Source organism: Caretta caretta, chromosome 6 (assembly GCF_965140235.1).
Source record: "Caretta caretta isolate rCarCar2 chromosome 6, rCarCar1.hap1, whole genome shotgun sequence".
In the NCBI taxonomy this organism is placed as follows: domain Eukaryota; kingdom Metazoa; phylum Chordata; order Testudines; family Cheloniidae; genus Caretta; species Caretta caretta.
This window is the reverse complement of record NC_134211.1, coordinates 1624571-1642722: the sequence shown is the minus strand read 5'-3', so window position 1 is coordinate 1642722 and position 18152 is coordinate 1624571. Positions and strand designations below refer to the sequence as shown.

At 54.3% G+C, this 18152-nt stretch overlaps 2 protein-coding genes across 2 annotated transcripts in view; both read right to left on the bottom strand.

Annotated features, from left to right (window-relative positions):
- Nucleotides 1-10615, bottom strand: part of LOC125637819 (RING finger protein 112-like) — a 21546-nt gene extending 10931 nt beyond the window's left edge. Inside the window, exon 1 of the mRNA XM_075129050.1 lies at nt 10544-10615. Coding sequence (XP_074985151.1) covers nt 10544-10615 — 72 coding nt within the window. The remainder of the gene's footprint in view (nt 1-10543) is intronic.
- On the bottom strand, nt 9095-18152 carry LOC125639067 (RING finger protein 112-like). The gene is made up of 14 exons (XM_048855530.2): nt 18111-18152; nt 17100-17206; nt 16615-16930; nt 15916-16131; nt 15446-15583; nt 15110-15214; nt 14882-14932; nt 14147-14203; nt 13912-13998; nt 13627-13750; nt 13374-13504; nt 12917-12970; nt 12124-12198; nt 9095-11569 (listed from the first exon to the last, which is right to left on the bottom strand). The coding sequence occupies exons 2-14, from the start codon at nt 17120-17122 to the stop codon at nt 11072-11074; spliced, it is 1875 nt and encodes a 624-aa protein (XP_048711487.2). The 5' UTR covers nt 17123-17206; nt 18111-18152; the 3' UTR covers nt 9095-11071.

Genomic DNA, 18152 nt, shown 5'->3' with positions numbered 1-18152 from the left:
GTCTAGTGGTTGGACTAAAGGGGAATGGGAGCCAGGACTCCTGGGTTCTTTCCCCAGCTCTGGGAGGAGAGTGCGGTCTAGTGGTTGGACTAAAGGGGAATGGGAGACAGGACTCCTTGCTCCTGCAGTTTTCCAATGGAAAGAGAAATTTTCAGGCTCTTACTAGACCTGTGAAACATTTCCCTCTTCTCCGTTCTCCCACATCTGATTCCCAAGTGAAACTAATTTCAATCTTGCCTGACACGTCCTCAGGCCCCGTTGGGTTCGTGGTGTTCACAGCCCGGCAGGGTTAGCGCCATTGGGTTGAGTGGGCAAATGCTGGGGAGAGGGGGTGTATTTACAGCACCACCCACACCAGGCGATCCAGCACCAAGTGTCTGGTCCCCAGCAAGTGCAAGGTGGAACTTACACACCTGGAACATGTCTGAAAAATTAACCAGATGAACTAATCGAGGGGCTGCACTTCCCGTGATGGGATTTCTCCACTTGGCCGGCCAGCTGCAACACACTCCCTTCCCAACGCCACCTCTGATCCCTCCCAAAATCTCTGAGGCTGTTCTATGCATCAATGGCCAGAGCCCGGCGGGTTTCCGTGAAAATTGGAAAACCAGAAACGGGAAGAATGGGGGACACACAGAGCCCCTGGCTGCTGGAGATCAGACAGCCGGTCGCTGGGAGCAATGAACGTGTCCCTGCACTGCAGACCCTCGGTCTCAGCTGGGTCCCAGCATCTGGGTGGGGGCAACACTCTGACACCTTGAAGGGGTGAGTGCCCAGCCAGCAAGGAAACAAATAATAATGGGGGAAATACAGGGTAACAGAGAGTCACTTACAGGGAGCAGCCAGGGCTCTGTGTGCTCCCTTCCCCCCACAACAGGCGCTCCCTGTGCCCCCATTTGCCCCTCCCCCGATGCAAGGGGCTCCATCTGCCCCCCATGCCAGGGGCTCCAGGTGCCCCTTCATTCTCCCCAGACAGCCACACAACGAACACCTCTCACTGCAGCGATAACAACTTGCAGCTCCCAGTCTCTGTGGACACAAACTAGGAACCCCTCATTCCCGGATCTGAAGGGGCAGAATTCAGCGGTGTTTCAATCTGGGAGATTGCTCCTTAGTGCCGCCCCATGGCAGCCTGTTGCAGGCACTCCCCAGTCAGCCTCCCGGTGAACATGGGAGAAGAAAGAATCAGAGCCTTTATCTAGAAAGGGCTCGACCCTGCACTGCTCCAACAGGGGTTTCTCAGGCTACATCTCCACATCTGGGACCATAGCAGCACAGCACCGAACTCTCTGCAGACGCCAGTCCCAAGTGACTTCTGCTTCCTCTCAACCTCCTTCTCCAGACAAGTTGGGTTTCTTGCCCCTCCCCCGCAACCCCACAGGGAGGCTTTTCCAGAAACTGCCTTCTCTGGGGGCTGGGAGCCACCTTCTCCTTTCCCACCTTGATTGGGCCAGCCCCCATTGTCCTTCTGCTTCCATGGCTCTTCCCCATTCTTGGCGTCCCTCTGCCCCCAGGCCTACCGCCCCTCTCACCCTCGTATTAGGCTGAATGAGCCAGGCTCTTTGAGTCTCCTCCCACAAGATGGGCTCTCTGTCCCCCTGAGCATCCCAGCATCCCCTCTCTGCACCTGGCCCAGCACAGAGCCCTCTTGCTGCAACATAGGCTCACAGATCCCTGGGCCAGAAGGGACCCTTGTGATCATCTAGCCTGAGCTTCCTTTATAACCCGGGCCAGAGAATGTCCAGGAACTAATTCCTGGTTCAATTAGAGCAAATCTGTTAGAAAAACTGTGGTCGGTGATGGAGAATCGCCCGCGCCCCTTGGTAAGCCATGCCAATGGGCAGTGACTCTCACTGTTAAACACTGACACCTTATTTCCAGTCTGAATTTGTCTAGCTTCAACTTCCAGCCAATGGGCTGCATCAGACCAAAGCGATGGACGAGGCCTCTAAGATCTCATTTCTATTTCCCTTGTAGGTACTTTCAGATGGGCTTCAGGCTCCCCTGAGCCTCCCCGTTGTTAAGCTGAATAGACAGGTGCCGGATTACAGATGAGGTCTTCCCAGTGGTCGCATGATACACAGAACAGAACACTGTGCAAACAGCATTGTGACATCCCTTCCAACCCATTCCCAGCAAGAAGGTTTCACTTCTTTATACGGAAGCTACGTTAGAGGAAATAGCTTTGCTTTCAGTGGATACAGACTCTCTGTGAACTGTCTGTGGGTCCCGTGTGATCCTCTTAGGAGAATATTGTGCTGCCCTCTCTCAACAAATGGCTCAGTCACCTCGTCAGCACAAAAATGGTGACATGACCATTTTCATTTCCTTTCAAAATCATTCCGTTTCTCTCCGTTCCCTCACTTTTTAAATTAACCTCCCCCCACCTCTCTCACTCTCTGACTGATGGACAGACAGACAGACAGACACTTTTCGACTATGAGAGAAAAGGAACATAATTTTTATAAAAATGGGAATTGTTTCATATTCGGTTTTATTTTTGTCAGGAAAACAAGTTTTTTGGACAAAAACAAACATTTTCATTTTGGTCCAAAAGCCCTTTTTCAGTCAAAATTCGTTTAACAAAAAGTTCTCAACCCGCTCTCCTTAAAATATTTCTTGACATTTAGGACAGCGTTTGGCTGGCAAAGTATAAACCCATTACGCCCTTAAGCCATCCTCAGACTTCACAGCCTAAACATGTAAGTAGTTAAACAGAGGATAGCCCATACAGTGTTGGAGTAGAAGGGAATTACATGCAGAAAACAAGCCATCGGTACCTGTCTGTGTGACCTAGATGTGGATTTTCCAACTCAGCCTCTACACCTAGATGGAGCTTTAGTTCCGCTGGGTTCGTCTACACTTCAGCTGGTGCTGGCAGCGGCTGTACGGTTCTTACTAGATTTCGGCACAAGTTCCCTTCAAGGGTCTCTGGATGCGTCTTTGAGGGCAAGTCAGGCGACAAATTTTCATATTTAGTAACAGGTGGCCAAACAAGCTGAACCACTTATCTCTTTAGCTATCATCCTTTTTACAGTGAGAGAGAAATACAGGCTGACTCGTGTAGTTTCATTCTTTGCAACAGGATACAGTCAATCTGAATAGCCTGGGTGGGACATGGATTTTATTCAGTTTATTGGGAGTTTGGATAACCCAGAGGGCAGGAGCCGTTCAGTAACAGGGTGGCCTCCCACATGTCTGGAGCGGGTCATCGTCCTCCTTCTATTCCTGGCTGGGGGGTCTCTGCTCTCTTATCTGGACCTCCACATTGTCCAAATCCCTTCCTGGTCCCCGAGCATGAGATACATGAGATCATGCTGCAGAGGACAGGTGTTTCATGCTGGGGGTCAAGGAAGGGACTCAGATAATGCAGAGGTTTGGATAACAGGGTTTCAGAGAAACAGGAATACACCGTATATCTCTTCTTGTGGGATTTTAACTTCAGGATCAATCACGGGTTACGGACGTTCCTAGATTCTTCCTTTCAGAACTTTGCAGATGGGAGAAGGCTGGCTAACTGCCATAATTTGTCAGCTAGGGTTCTCCACACAAACTTCCTGAGGCTTTCTCTTGGGGGTCGTGTCCATCACCCAAGAAACACCAGACTGACATTTCTAATTCCTATTTTCCCTCTTTACACAGGTGTCCATTTTGGAGCTTTCTGACCTTTCAGGCTTTTAAACTCAGTGCATATCAATCATGTAGGATCTGTGACGGGTTCCTCCTCCCAGGGTGCCACCTGGAACTGGGGTACCACTGAGCCTCCCTGACCCACCTGCCTGGGCTCCCTTCTTCACCATATTGCTGGGACAACCTGCCAAGCCCTCTCCAGTCTCCAACCTGCACTTTCACCAGCACAGATGTAGGTAGGGACACATGCAGCTGCAATTACATGCAGACACTCTGACCAGCCCCTGCATGGGAAGGCTACAGCTAGGGCATCTCCCAATTCCGAAGGCACACACTCCCTTTGGAGTATAAATGCAAAAATTATCCTGTCTTGCACTGTACAAGGAAATGTACAGCATAAGCTCATGAAATTCACCCCCTCCCTCAATGTGGAGAGGAATATGCAACCGCTTTCTGCCCCAAGTTATGACTCCCACACACAGGTTTTAGATAAAGCAAAAGCAAGTTTAACAACTGCAAAAGATTTTAAGTGATTATAGGGGATGGCAAACAGATCGAAGCAGATTTCCCAGCAAATAAACAAAAAATACAAACTAAGCTTAATACACTAAATAGTTTGGAGATGAATTGCAAATTATCACCCTAAGAGATGATACAAACAGGCTGCAGATTCTTAAGGGGCCAGCTGCACTTCCTTGCAGCTTGGAATTCCCAGGTGTTCCATTCACAGGCTAAAAATCCCTTTTGCCTGGGTCCAGCACTTCCCCCGGTTCAGTCTTTGTTCCTCAGGTGTTTCCAGGAGTCTCCATGGGTGAGGGAGTCAGTGAAGAACCTTGATGATGTCACTCCCCTGCCTTATATCGCTTTTGCATATGGTGGGAATCTTTTGTTTCAAAGCTTGGTTCCCACGCCAGTCAGTGGAAAAAGACTGACATCCCAAGATGGACTCCAGCACCAGGTGACCTGGTCACATGTCCCTATAGGGTCACAGCAGCCATTACTTGGAGGCTGTCTGTAGCGTCCTCAGGAAGGCTGCCCAGGTGGGAGATAAGCTTCTCCTAAGACCTATTGTTCTCCTAATGTGCCATTGCACTGAATAGGCCCTTCCCCACCGAATATCAAGAGTGAAAACAGCTTGTCTAGTGGGCATTCCCCGGGTGAAAACACATTTCAAATACAGATACATAGAAATATTTCTAACTTCAGATACAGACATGATACATGCATTCAAGTAGGATAATCATATTCAGCAAACCATAACCTTTCCAATGACACCTCACATGACTTATCTTGCATAAAATACATTATGATTATGTCATACTCATATAATAATATCACTGGGAAGAATATGGGGTGAAGTGTCACAGGATCCTTTGCCGAGCTATTGGCCGATGGATCCGCCCCAGAACAGGGGAAAGTTGAACAGCAGGATGCAGTCCCTGGATGCATCTCCACTACTGGCATCTTGGCTGACTTTACCTTTCAGCCATGCTGTTAATATCACTTGGGTCTGTGGGTCTGTGGGAAGGGTCCTGCATTGTGGGTAGATAGCCTGGTATCACAGCCTTGTGGGAAATTTTCACAGTGAACTCATAGATTCCTAGATTCCAAGGACAGAAGGAACCTTGTGATCGTCTAGTCAGGTCAGAGAACTTCCCCAAAATCATTCCGAGAGCGGAGCTTTCAGGAAAACATGTCATCTTGGTTTTTAAAAATGCCAGTGATGCAGAACCCACCACGACTCTTGGTAAATTGTTCTAGTGGTTAATCTCCTGTTAAAAATTTACACCTTATTTCCAGTCTGAATTTGTCTCGTTTCAACTTCCAGCCATTGGATTGTGTTAGACCTTTCCTCTGCTAGTCTGAAGAGCCTGTTATTAAACAGAGATACTGACAGACTGGGATCAAGTCACCCCTTAACCGTCTCTTTGTTCAGATGGGTAGACTGATCTCTTTGAGTCTATCACTCGAAGGCAGGTTTTCTAATCCTTCAATCATTCTTGTGGCTTTTCTCTGATCCCTCTGCAATTTATCAACATCCTTCTTGAATTGTGGGCACCAGAACTGGACACAGGATTCCCGCAGCGGTTGCACCAGGGCCAAATACAGAGAGAAAATAACCTCTCTCCTCCTGCTTGATAATCCCCTCTTTATGCATTCCCAGGATCACATTAGCCTTTTTGGCTACGGCATCACACTGGGAGCTCACGTTCAGCTGATTATTCACCACAACCCCACAAATGTTTTTCCGAGTCACCGCCCTGCTGGATTGAGTCCCCCAGCCTGTAAGTAGGGCCTGCATTCTTTGGTCCTAGATGTATATGAGACATACCCAGGGTACAATCTGAACTGCTCCCTGCAGTACCCCACTAGGAACACACCCGCTCAGCAGGTTTCCTGTTTACAATTACATTCCGAGACCTATCAGTTAGCCAGTTTTTAATCCATTTATGGTGGGCCAAGTTCATGTTGCATCATTCTAGCTTTTTAATCCAAATGGCGTTTGGTGCAAGTCAAATGCCTTACAGAAGCATGCGTTTATTCTGTCAACACAATGACCTTTATCACCCCACCTTGTCATCTCATCACAAAAAGATATCAAGTTTGTTTCCTAAATTAGTACTGTGAGGTACTCTCTGCTGACAGAGAATTGTTGGCACTTGGGGTCAAAGGTCCAGAATTCCTTCTGATATAACCCATAATCCACCCTTTCCTCGCGCCAAAGCAAATATCCCGCTCTATGCAGGAGTGAGGAACAGAGCAAAGCCGCACGCTTCTTCCCCCAACACATCACTACCAGCGTTAAGGTTGCCTCAGGCTGTTTCAGACCATTCCTGAACACTGGATGCCCCTGGATTTAAATCTCTGAACTCCAGGAACTGCAGAGTTGAGGCAAAGCAAAACTAATCTTCTAAAATCCAGGAATTAAGGCTTTACGGCAAAGCAAACTTACCCCTCTGAAAACCTGGCCGAAGCTGACCCCTCAGCCCTACTGCAGACTCCGTCATCTAGGACCGTTCCTGGATTCCTCCCTGATGCTGAGCTCTTGCATACCAGCACCTGCGAGTTGCGCTGTCAATCATCTCCGGCTGCCTACGAGCCGTCACCCATCCTGGCCGATGATGACTTAGCTTTGGTTATTTATGCCATCGCCTCTCCCCTGGGCTGCAGCAATGTGTCACCCCAAGGCTCCGCCACTCAGAAAACTTCAGCTGTTCCATAATGCAGCAGGGCATCTCCGTGAGCGTATCACCCAGCCCTGCACTTCCCACACCAACTTCCCATGGAATAACTGCGATGCTGGTTTGGGGTTTCCCGGGGTGTCCACGGGTAATCACCACCCTCTGCTGCCAGCAGGATGGAGCCCTGTCTGTGCCCACCAGGGGATACTCTTGCTTTCCACTGGCAACTTGCAGACCCAGTGTGGCACGCTGAGCCTCAAAGCAACACCCTGGCACCCCCATAATCACCATGGTCAGATAATTATGATGTTTTGTACAAAGTCTGCCTTGTGAGGTATCACTTTAAAAGTCTTGATCTGTTGAACATTAATACCCGGTTGGACTGTGTGTGCTGTCTCTGGATGGGAAGTTATGAAGTTTTGCTCTGTGTGCGTGACTGAAATATGTTGAGAGGTTGGGAACACCCACAACCAGCCTTTCAGGTGCAAAAGCAGAGCAGCCAGACATGCTGATGGCCCATTAAAGGAATCCACACTCCCAAGGATTATCCCAGGATCCGTATACAATGGAGACTTCTCAGAGAGAGCACGCAGACAATGGAGGCTGCTTGACTCATGTCATAGCAAAGGCTCTTTCCAGCAAGCTGGAAGAAGCTATAAAAGTGGGGAAGTGACATCATCACTTGGCCTCACTCTCCTCCCCGCCCCCACCCCCAACTGAACACCTGGAAACACGCTTGGAGAACAAAGACTGAACTGGGGAGGTGGGCCCAGGCTGGACCGGAAAATCCCAGCCTGTGTAGTAAGGAACGAGACCATCAGGGTGAGACACGGCTTGATTCAAATCCTGTCTAGTTTATAGAACTCAGATCGGGATTTTACTTTTATTTCTTAGGAAACCAATTTTGATCTTATTACTTATAATCAATTTTATTATTTTTATTATTACTTTGATCAATTTTGACACTTATTACTTATAATCACTTCAAACCTGTCTTTCTGGAGTTAATAAACAGGTTTTATATTTTACCTAAACCAGTGGGATTTGCGTGTAGTGCCTGGGAAATCTGCTCAGGAACAAGAGCTGGTGCATGCCCTCTCCGCACTGAGGGAGGGGTGGACTGGGTTATAAACTTACACTGGTCAGGCTTCTGAGCAGGGCAAGATGGTACAGCCCTGGGATTGTAGGCTGGGGGCGGGAATTGGCTGGAGCCTCTTTATTGTTAGTTCATGCTTAGCAAGAGCAACACAGGGTGAGAGAAAGCCCTGGTTCAAGGGACTCAGCAATACCCCAGTTCCAGGTTACATTCAAGGGACCCTATCACACCAGGTGCTCTGCAAACCCCTCTGTATCTCACTGCAGGCTGGCAACTTACATGCCTGATCCCATTACAGTCCAGGGCCCAGTCACCAGCCTTCGGCACACCCACAATGCACGCCAATCTGCTGCCTCCATGGAAACAGAGCTCCCCTGCTCCACTTCAGTTCCAGGATCGCCTGCACACCTCGCCCTCAGGCAGGTTTTGTGAGGACCTGGGGACTAGAACCCAGGTCTGCAGAGTCCAGGGCAGCTGACATTCCCACAGTGCCACTGGGGGCCAGGCTGAGGCACAGCCAGGGAGCACTGTGGGGAGTAGGCATCACAGGAAGTACCGCTCACAAGATCCAGCATGACAGTACCCTGCAGCCCTCTGATTGGTCAGCTGCCCCTACTTAACCTCCAGGGGTTGCCCCAGGAAATTGGCCGGGCAACCCCAGACCTTGGCCTGCTGCAGCGCCAGACTCTGCTTTGTCTCCCGATCTCTGGTCTCCGACTCCAGCCTGACTGTGACCTGGACTCTTGTCTATGGGACCTGGCCTTGCGATTCCTCCAACTCCTGCCTGGAGACGCCCGTCCCTGGTGGGCAGGCCTTGGCCCCGTTGTGACAGCTAGGCCGGACCACCTACGCCCCTGTCAGGGTTCCCCCCCACACTCTGAACTCTGTGGTACAGATGTGGGGACCTGCATGAAAGACCCCATAAGCTTATTTCTACGATCTTAGGTTAAAACTTCCCCAAGGCACAAATTACTTTCCTTGTTCTTGGTCAGTATTGCTGCCACCGACACGTGATTTACACAAAAATTCAGGGAAGGGTCGCTTGGAATCGCTATCCCCCCAAAATATCCCCCCCTTTCCTGGGGAGACTTGAGAATACTATACCAACCAATTGCTTTAGCAATGTGAGCACAGACCAGACCCTTTGTCTTCAGGACACTGAAATCAATCAGATTCTTAAAAGAAGAACTTTATTTATAAAGAAAAAAAATAAAGGAATCACACCTGCAACATCAGAATGAAAGGTAACTTTACAGGGTAATAAAAAGACTTAAAATACAGAGGACTCCCCGCTGGGCTCAGCTTCACAGTTATAAAAAAACCAGGAATAAAAGTAGCTCTGTAGCATAGGAAAATTCACAAGCTAAAACAAAAGATAACCTAACGCATTTCCTTGCCCTACTTACAATTTCTGTGGATTTAGATGGATTATTCCAGGTATATTTTCAGGAGATGTTGTACCTTCTCCCTGTGTCCAGAGAGGGAACAACAACAACAAACAAATCCTCCCCCAGATTTGAAAGTATTTTCTTTTCTTATTGGTCCTTCTGGTCAGGTGCCAACTAGGTTATTTGAACTACTTAACCCCTTACAGGTAAGGCAATCCAGTACAGTTGCCAAGGATACATAAAGTTTGCTACCCTTCCCCCTATTTATGACAGCCCCCCCATCCCTCCCAGGTTTACAGTCAAACTCTCCCGCTGGTTGGTTCTCACAGCACTTGTCCAGTCCAGAGAGCTGGGATCCCCTGTTCCCCCTGCTGGCAAAGTCACTCCTCTGTAATGGGCCATTTCTTCTGCTCTTCTCCAGTCACAAGCTCCTGTCTGCGAGCCCAGGGCCCCCCTCTCCTGAGCATTCCCTTGGGGTTGGTTTGTCTCTGTAGATGGCCAGCCTGCATCTTGTCAAGCCAGCAAGCAGAGGCTGCCTCCACGGATGTGCATTGTTCTCATGTTGACCAGGTCGGCTCCCAGCCTCACGTTTGACTCCCAGAAGATTCAGAACTCAATATCCTACTGGGGACCTGGCTCTAAAACCGTTACTCATACAACCATCTGGCAATAGCCGTGACAAGCGACTGGTTCCCACCATTTGGCAGAACCCGCACACGACCCCCTTAGGTGAAATATTAAGAAGATGGTGGGACATAGGGGCCCTATGCCCACCTGGCCATGTCTGAGCTACAATATTGAATCAAGTTCATGGTCTCAGCCTGATCTTCAAGGCACTTCATACCCTGGGCCCACCATGTCTAAAAGAGCTGAGAGATCCAGGAGGAAGACCATGGTTGACTTGAAGGCCCAGTAGAGTTCTCTACAATAATGGTGAAGTTCACCGGTGTCGATTTCCTTTAGCTTCGGAAGGTTTTATAGCCCTCCCTTGGAATAAATTATGATGCCTGTTTCTTGCAGAGCGCTTTCTCTCAGTAGAGCTCAAACCCCTCACGATCTTTCAATGCATTATTATCTTTATTATACAGATGGGAAACTGAGGCACAGAGTAACGAAGTGACTTGGCCAAGGTCACAGAAGAAGTCCATGGTAGAGCAGGAAACCCACGTCTTCCTGTGCCCTCTCCCCTGGACCCACTTTCCCGCTCAGAGGGGCGGCTGAAGATCAATCCCCCAGGACGGCATCACCGGACTGCCGTTGTAAGAAATAAGCCAGGCGCCCATGGTCACCCCCAGCGGGTGATCTCGGGACATGACCATCGACGGGGCATTTCCAAGCACTTCGTGTTGCAGCGGAGTGGCCCTGCAACATCGAAGGAAGGCAGAGCAAGAACCGAGGGCTGGAAGTTAAAGCCAGACAAACTCCCATTGGAAATGAGGCACTGGATTTCTCACAGCGCAGGTCATTCGCCCGCGGGACCAGCTCCTCGAGAAACCCGTGATTTCTCCATCTCTTCTGGCTTCCGAGCCAGACTGGCCGCCTTTCCGGGAGATGATTTAGTCCAACGGGAGATATCCGACCCAACGCAGGGGGAAGTGGGCGGCATTCTCCAGCTGGGTGGCACAGCAGGTCAGACAAGAGGATCTAAAGGTCCCTTCTTAGAATCTGGGGGCGAAGGCTCCCCACTCTGGGGAGGCTTGTGGGAAACATGTCTGTGCCACGCGGCAGACCCGTCACCCCATTCCTCAGCCCTAGATTGGGGTGGGGGGCACTGATCAGATCAGGGGTGTGTCCTCAGACAGATCCTCAGTGCCGTCCTCCTCCTCCCTCCTGCCGACAGCAGCCTTGGCCCTCTGCCTATCCTTCTGGGCGATGTTCCCACCAACTCCCCCGCCCACGCCCCCGCCCACGACAACCCCGGCCACGGCACCCACGCCAGCACCAAGGGCTGCTGCCTCAGCCATGCCGAGAGCAGCGGCAGCGATCCCGATGCCGGCAGCGCCGCCCACCGGGGCCAGCACCAGCGCCCCCGCGCCCACGCCCGCCGCGATGACGAATTTCTTGAAGCGCTTCCCGTAGCTCTGCAGGAAGGTCTCGGCCTCCCCTGTCAACTCCTCCTCCAGCTCTGTCAGCTGGGCCGCTTTCTCCGGCGCCGGCTCCCGCATGTCCGTCTGGCACCGCCAGAGCAACTGCCCGCGCCGCTCCGCGAACAGCTCCGCCATCTTGCCCGGCCGCACCTTCAGGCAGGAGATCAGAGTCCGGGAGTCGCCGTCCTGCGCCCGCCGGGAGAGGAGACGGCCAAGAGCGTTAGAAGGGACAAGTGCTGCACGGACCCTGCTCCCCCAGCTGAGATGGGGGCCCCCCTCACGCAAGGCACGGTACAGACCTGGACTGAGATAGCGGGGCCCCCTCGCGCCGGGTGAGGGACACGAACCCAAAAAGCTCACAGGCAAAAACTCGCCAAGGCAGGATCATTCTCCCCCTTTGATAGATGGGGAAACTGAAGCCCAGAGAGACTCACTGACTCACCCAGGGGAATCTGTGGCAGCACCGTGGACAAAACCCAGGAGTTCCGACTCCGGGTCCAGCCCATTCACCACCTGGGCCATGACACCTCCACTACTGCAGCTGGCCACAGGGCAAACTTATTCCCCCCACCCCCAACCCCGGTGCAGGAGTTTGAGCCTCCCATCTCTATAGTCATCCTGGAAGCTGGAGATATGAGGTCCCGTCTCCTACATGAAGCCAACAGCCAGTGGGGTTGGCCAAGACGGTTCTCTGGGGTTCCCCTGGCTGGGGCACAGGGGCCCCCGCCGCACAGACTCACCTTCTCCTTCAGAAACACAGCGTGGTCTGCACTGGCCCTGTCCAGGACTCTCTGGTTGTGGAAGGTGATGGCCATCTGCAGAGGGAGGACAAGGCCGGGGTGAGCCACAGTTTATGGGGCCCTGTCTCCACCTAGCAACTGCAGCAACCTCATGTAACAGAGCGATGCCACTAGCCAGTGTGAAACTACAACTCCCATGAGCCACCATGGCAGCTCAGCCTGAAGCCAGGCACCCAAACTACAAGCCCCATGATGCTCCACAGCCAGGGACTCCCATGATGCACCATCTCCCTCCTCTATAGTGCATCATGGGAGCTGCAGTCTGACCAGAGAGCTGATTTATGGAGAGAAAAGGGAGCATGCAGAGCCAAACTATAATTCCCATTAGACACCAGATCAAAGTATTTCAGCTTTTGATATTTCGCTGGAAACTCAAATTTCTCTGCATGGGGAAAAAAAACAAACATTTTTCAACAAGTGTCAACACACTCCTGAGATGAAGCCACCTCTGGGGAGCAGCATATGGGAACAGCCACACACAACACTGCATAGGGATGGGCTCACCCAGTGCTGAGATGCAGCCACTTCTGGGGTTGGGGGGCGGGGAGCAGCTGGGGAATAGCCTCCCAGCAACACGACACGGAGATGGCTTGCCCGACATGAGATGCAGCCACCTTTCGGTGAGGCAGCAGAAAAAGACAAAAGTAGGCTACAGTTTTACATCGGAAGTGAATTCAGGAGGAGGGACACACCCCTTGATCAGGTCAGAGGCAGAGACAGGCAGAGAAGGTACCTGAGCGGGAGAGGAGAAGCCGAAGCAACGTTTCTTCATCAGATCAGAGAATTTCTGCAAAGAAAGCACAAGAAATCACAATACAGACTCCACAGGGCTTAGAAAAGTGGGAACATGGGGATGGCTCGCCCGGCGCTGAGATGCAGCCACCTCTGGGGCAGGGCAGCTGGGGAACGGACATAAGACAACGGTGGGAATCAGTTTGGTGGGGGAAATGAAGAACTTCCCTGGATGATTTAGGAAGGCTCAGTAGAATCATCCAAGCTGGGATTCTGCTAGGCTATAAATACAACCCTCATTCTTAATTAACAAAACTTCAGCAAAAAGGGCGAAGCCCCCACCCCGCTCCCCACAGCACAGCGCCCCCTAGTGCCACCATGAGGTACTGGGGCCAGCGCTGACTGCCAGGGGAGAGCGTCAACTACTGAGACCCCATGCCCAGCTGGCCAATCCCCACCTTTATCTTGGCAGCGAGCTGTGACCCGGTCACCAGCGCCCCGTGCCGGTTCCTCCAGATGTGTTGACCGGCTGAGGCCACCAGGCCGGTGACGTAGTCCCTCAGGCTGTCCCGGAAATCCTCATCCATGTCTGCAAAGGGGAGGGACATGGCAATGAACCCAGAGCCGGAGCGTCCCCCCACGGCCCGTTCCCCGGCAGAGACGGAGACGCCCCGTCGTGCAGGCTCAGAGCCGCTGTCCCGTGTCCGTTACCTCTCAGGCATCCCTGGCTTCCAGTCATGATCCACTTGCCAGGGAAGGGCATCAGGTAACAGCGGGTTTTGCTTCTGGTCAGCGCTTCCAAGGCCTTCGGGTGTTTGCAAGACGCCGCCAGCATCTGCCAGAGCCAGGGGAATCAGCAAAGTGAGATATCAACAGAGGGAAATACTCCGGGACCCATTCCCTGCTCCCCTGAGCCAGCCAGGCCCTTGCCCTGGGGCCGGATCAGAGCCAGCACCCCCCAGAGGGCAAAGGCCCCGTGTCAAGCCCCACAGTCACCTGTCGGACGTCTCTCAGATGCTCCTTCCCACCGTCCGTTCCAAGGACCAAGGAGCTGCTCCAATCCCGCACCAGCAGGTCTAGCTGCTGCAGGGGAGACAGGACAATCTCAGGAGGGGAAGGCTGAACCCCTCGGGTGTGGGGCAGGGAGTGGCTGGGGCAGGAGCATCCCGTGCAGTGGGGCGAGGAGATTGCATGGGGCAGGGTGGGAGGTTGGGGGGGAATGTCGTCTCACCTGAATGGACTCCAGCCCGTATTCCTTTCCCACCTCCTCGGCCACGTGCAGAAACATCTGCAGAGCAGAGAGAGCAGGTTGCTGAGATCCCTGGGGCAGGGAGACAGCGTGTGCCCTGGTGGCAGGTGGGGGTGAAAATCCTACCAACAAACACCCCCCTGCCACCCACCCACCCACAAAGCAGCCCCTCCAGCTTGGTCTGGGTCTGTTCCCCGGGTCTCAGGGCTTTCCTCCTCTGCTGCAGAGACACCTAGTGGCCAAAGGGCAGAACTGCAAGTCAAGGTTCCCCTCCCCCCGCCCCATGCCAGGGGCTCTCTTTGCCCCCCTGCCCACCGACGGTAGGAGCAGAATAGACCAAGATGCCAAATATTGAGACTTCTCAGAGTCCTGGCAACACCCGTGTTCTCAGTCGGCATGGAGCTCGGGCAGGGGCGAATTCCAGACCCTGGAGCAGCACAGAAGCTGGGCCCTGCTGAATTCGGCCCCAGGACTCCTGGGTTCTCTCCCCAGCTCTGGGAGGGGACTGCAGTCTAGTGGTTAAAAAAGCAGGGGGAGGGCAGGCTGGAAGCCAGGACTCCTGGGTTCTATCTCTGGCTGTTCCACAGACTCCCCATGTGACCTCAGGTAAGTCACTGATTCTCTCTGGGCCTCAGTTTCCCCAGCTGCAGAATGGGCAGAGTACCCCGTTGGGGCTCTAGGAGAATGGCACCACGTCCTGCCCTACTCCCCCTTCACCTCCAGATATTCTAGATCGGGGTCCTTTAGCTGGCTGGAAACATTCAGGATCTGCAAGTCATCAGAGAGGACAGGGTTAGAGACAGAAACCAGCACGACTCTCTCCCCGCAGCACAGCGCCCCCTAGTGCCAACCTGGGGCATCAGGGCCGGCCCTGGCTGCAATGGGAGAGCGCCCCCTGCTGAGCCCTGCCCCGCTCCCTGCAGCACAGCACCCCCTACTGCCTACCTGGTAGGAGCCAAGCAGCATGGAGAGGGCGGAGAGTTTCACGCTGGTCTCCATGTCTCTGGCGATGTCCTTGGAGCCCTCGGTGTCGACCAGCAGCACGGCAACCTGGGGGGGGGAGCCACGGGCCAGTGTCTCATGCCAGCTCCCCACTCTGCCCCCCACATGCCCCAGCACCCAGTGAGACCAAGCCCCTGGGGGGCACTGTGTTCCCTGCCTCCCATCCCAGGCCCCGGTCTCTGAGCCCACCCAGCCTCTGTCTGCTCTGCTCCCCCAAGTAGACATCTGCTGCGGTCACTCATCCCCCCACCCCATTTCCTCACCCCTCTTCCCACTCACCTGGCCCCCCTTGGAGGGGACCCAGAAGGGCTGACTCCACACCCACACCCCGTCGGTGACTCTGCGGGCACCAACTCGCCACTTGAACCCCTCCAGGGGCTCCTCCTCCCGGCCCATCCAGGATCCATCCTTCACATCCTGGCGGGGGGGGGGGAGAAGAAGACATGGGGGGCGGTGCAATTAGTGTGGGGGGGAAGGGGGACTGTGAGTATTTTATTAGCAGGCAAGTAGCATGGGGACCAGCGCACTGGAAAGATGATGGACAGGCAGACTCAGGCTGAGACAGACACACAGACAAGGGTCTAGACGGTCTAGTGGGTTACAGCAGGAGGCTGGGAGCCAGGACTCCTGGGTTCTGTCCCCAATTCTGGCACGGGAAGTGGGGGTCTAGTGAGTTAGAGCGGGGGGCCAGGAGCCAGGACTCCTGGGTTATCTCCTTGGTTCTGGGAGCGGATCAGGGCTGCACTCACCAGGCTCTGGAGACGACGCAGCAGGTAGTTCAGCAGGAAGGATTTGCCCCGGCGCTGCTCCCCAATGATGGACACCAGGCACACGGGGGCATCCCCCACCCCACCCTGCTCCAGACAGCGGCTCAGGACATCCTCGTCCAGGGTCAGGCCCCCTTTCTCATCCACACACACCAATTGCACCGGGCGCCCCTCCTCTGGCAGAGCCCCCGGCCCCGGCTGCAGGGACAGAGCAGGATCAGAGCTGGGACCCCACCCCTGAGCTGGTGAGTCCCTTCTTCCCCGGATCAGAGCCCCATTCCCACCCCCTGGACCAGCCAGTCCCACCATGGGCCATATCCAAGCCAGTGCCCCCAAGAGGGGAAAGGCCCCATGTCCCATCCTCTCCCCCCCACTTCCAGCTAGTCCATGTCCCCTCACAGGGGCCCCCATCTGAAGTCACACCCTGGTAGCTTGCTAGTTAATTTCTTATCAGCAGGTCTGAGCCCTGAGTGCTCAGCTCCCCCCTTAGCAGCCCAGGGACCTGACCGGTTGCTAAAGGCACACAGGAATCCCCTTAGCCGGCCTTCCCCCTGACCCCAGGGCCCCAGCGTGGAGATAGGGGACACCGTGCTGCAGGGAGCAAACATGCAGCTGTTCCCCCCCCGCCCCGCCCCAGAGGTGGCTGCATCTCTGGACCAGCCTCAGGAGGGCTGCACTCACCTCAGGGCTCGCTGTCCCTGTTCCTGTCAACGTCCCTTCACGTGGCAGGTCTCTGATTTTCTCCACCAGGCTTTTCAGACGTGTGTCTGGGGTCGTCCGGTTCCTGGAGCAGGGAGCCCGGCACTCGGGGCACTGGTACCCCCAAGCCGAGACCCCACTCCAGTGAGCCGCGAGGCAGCCCCGGCAGAAGTTGTGGCCACACTCAATGGAGACGGGGTCCTCCAAGACGTCCAGGCAGATGGAGCAGGTGACGTCCTCCTGGAGTCGCTCCACCATCCCCTCTGGAGCTGGCTTCGAGGAGGGGGGTGGGATCGGCCTGGGAGACGCACAGCAGGGGGCCTGTGAGCCAGGACTCCTGGGTTCTATCCCAGCTTTGGGGGCAGTGGGCAGGGGATTGGGGTCGAGTGAGGGGGGGGCTCTGAGCCAGGATTCGTGGACTCTAGCCCCAGCTCTGGAATGGGTTACACCTGAATTGGAGCACTTACCCTTTCTTATTTGCATTTCCCATAATGCAGCGGGTGACAGGCTGGGCTTTGGTTGACCAATCTCCCCTCCTCCTGGGCTGGGACTAAAGCCAAACTCTGTTGGAGAACTGAGACAACAGGACACCAATGGATTAACCCCCTCACACCCACTGAGCTCAAACAGAAGGGCTGGCAGAGGGGGAAACTGAGGCACAGAGCAGGGTTGGGACACTCCATGTCCTAATCCCAATTCTTGAGTGCTGAGTTCCCCAGGGCTCTCCTTGTGTACTGGGGACACCGCCCATCCCCACTAGCACCCCAAGAAATGAGCAAACTCTCTTTAGCCAGCACCTCATGCCACAGCCCCACTGCACCCAGAACCCAGGGGGTCCAGCTCCCCTCCCCATTCTAACCCACTCCTTCCCCCTAGCGATGGGGAGAGAACCCAGGAGTCCAGGCTCCCAGCCTCCCTGGTCGAACCCACTAGACCCCACTCCCCTGCCAGAGCTGGAGAAAGAACCCAGGAGTCTGAGCTCCCAGCCTCCCCTGGTTCTAATCCCTAGACCCCACTCCCCTGCCAGAGCTGGGGAGAGAACCCAGGAGTCCGGGCTCCCTGGCATTAAACACCACTCATTTCCGTCTCTGTTGCAGGAGGGAACCGCGCGTCCCCAGCCGTCGCACCTGGGGAGAGCCCGCTGCCATCTGCGCCCCCCTCCCCACCGCAGCGCAAGTGCCCCGGGGGCAGCGGGATTTTCAGCCGCTCGGGACTTTTCAAGCAGCTCTCGGGCTTGGCGGCCGGGCGCGGCTCGCTGCGTGGGGACCCGCGGGGCTCGGCTGGTGGGGCGGGGGGCAGGGGCCGGGTCCCAGCGAGAGGCCGGGGCGTGGCCGGGGTTTGCCTTCGGTGCCCCCCAGCTGCCGCTGGTTTGAAACCAGCCACGCAAATCTCAGGGGGGTTGTCGGGGGACGTGGGGTGGGGGATAGACTGGAGGGGGCGATTCTGGCCCCCAGGGATGGTCGCTAGCCCCCCGTTACCTGTCCCACAGCTCGCTCCGCCCGTGTCCAAGATTTAATCCT

Excerpts from the sequence above, each read along its gene's own strand:
- LOC125639067 (XM_048855530.2), bottom strand. The coding sequence starts at position 17,122 with ATGGGAAATGCAAATAAGAAAGG. Across the intron at positions 14,933-15,109 it reads TGCTGCTTGGCTCCTACCAG|ATCCTGAATGTTTCCAGCCA; the intron begins GTAGGCAGTAGG and ends GATGACTTGCAG. Across the intron at positions 14,204-14,881 it reads CCGATCTAGAATATCTGGAG|ATGTTTCTGCACGTGGCCGA; the intron begins GTGAAGGGGGAG and ends TCTGCTCTGCAG.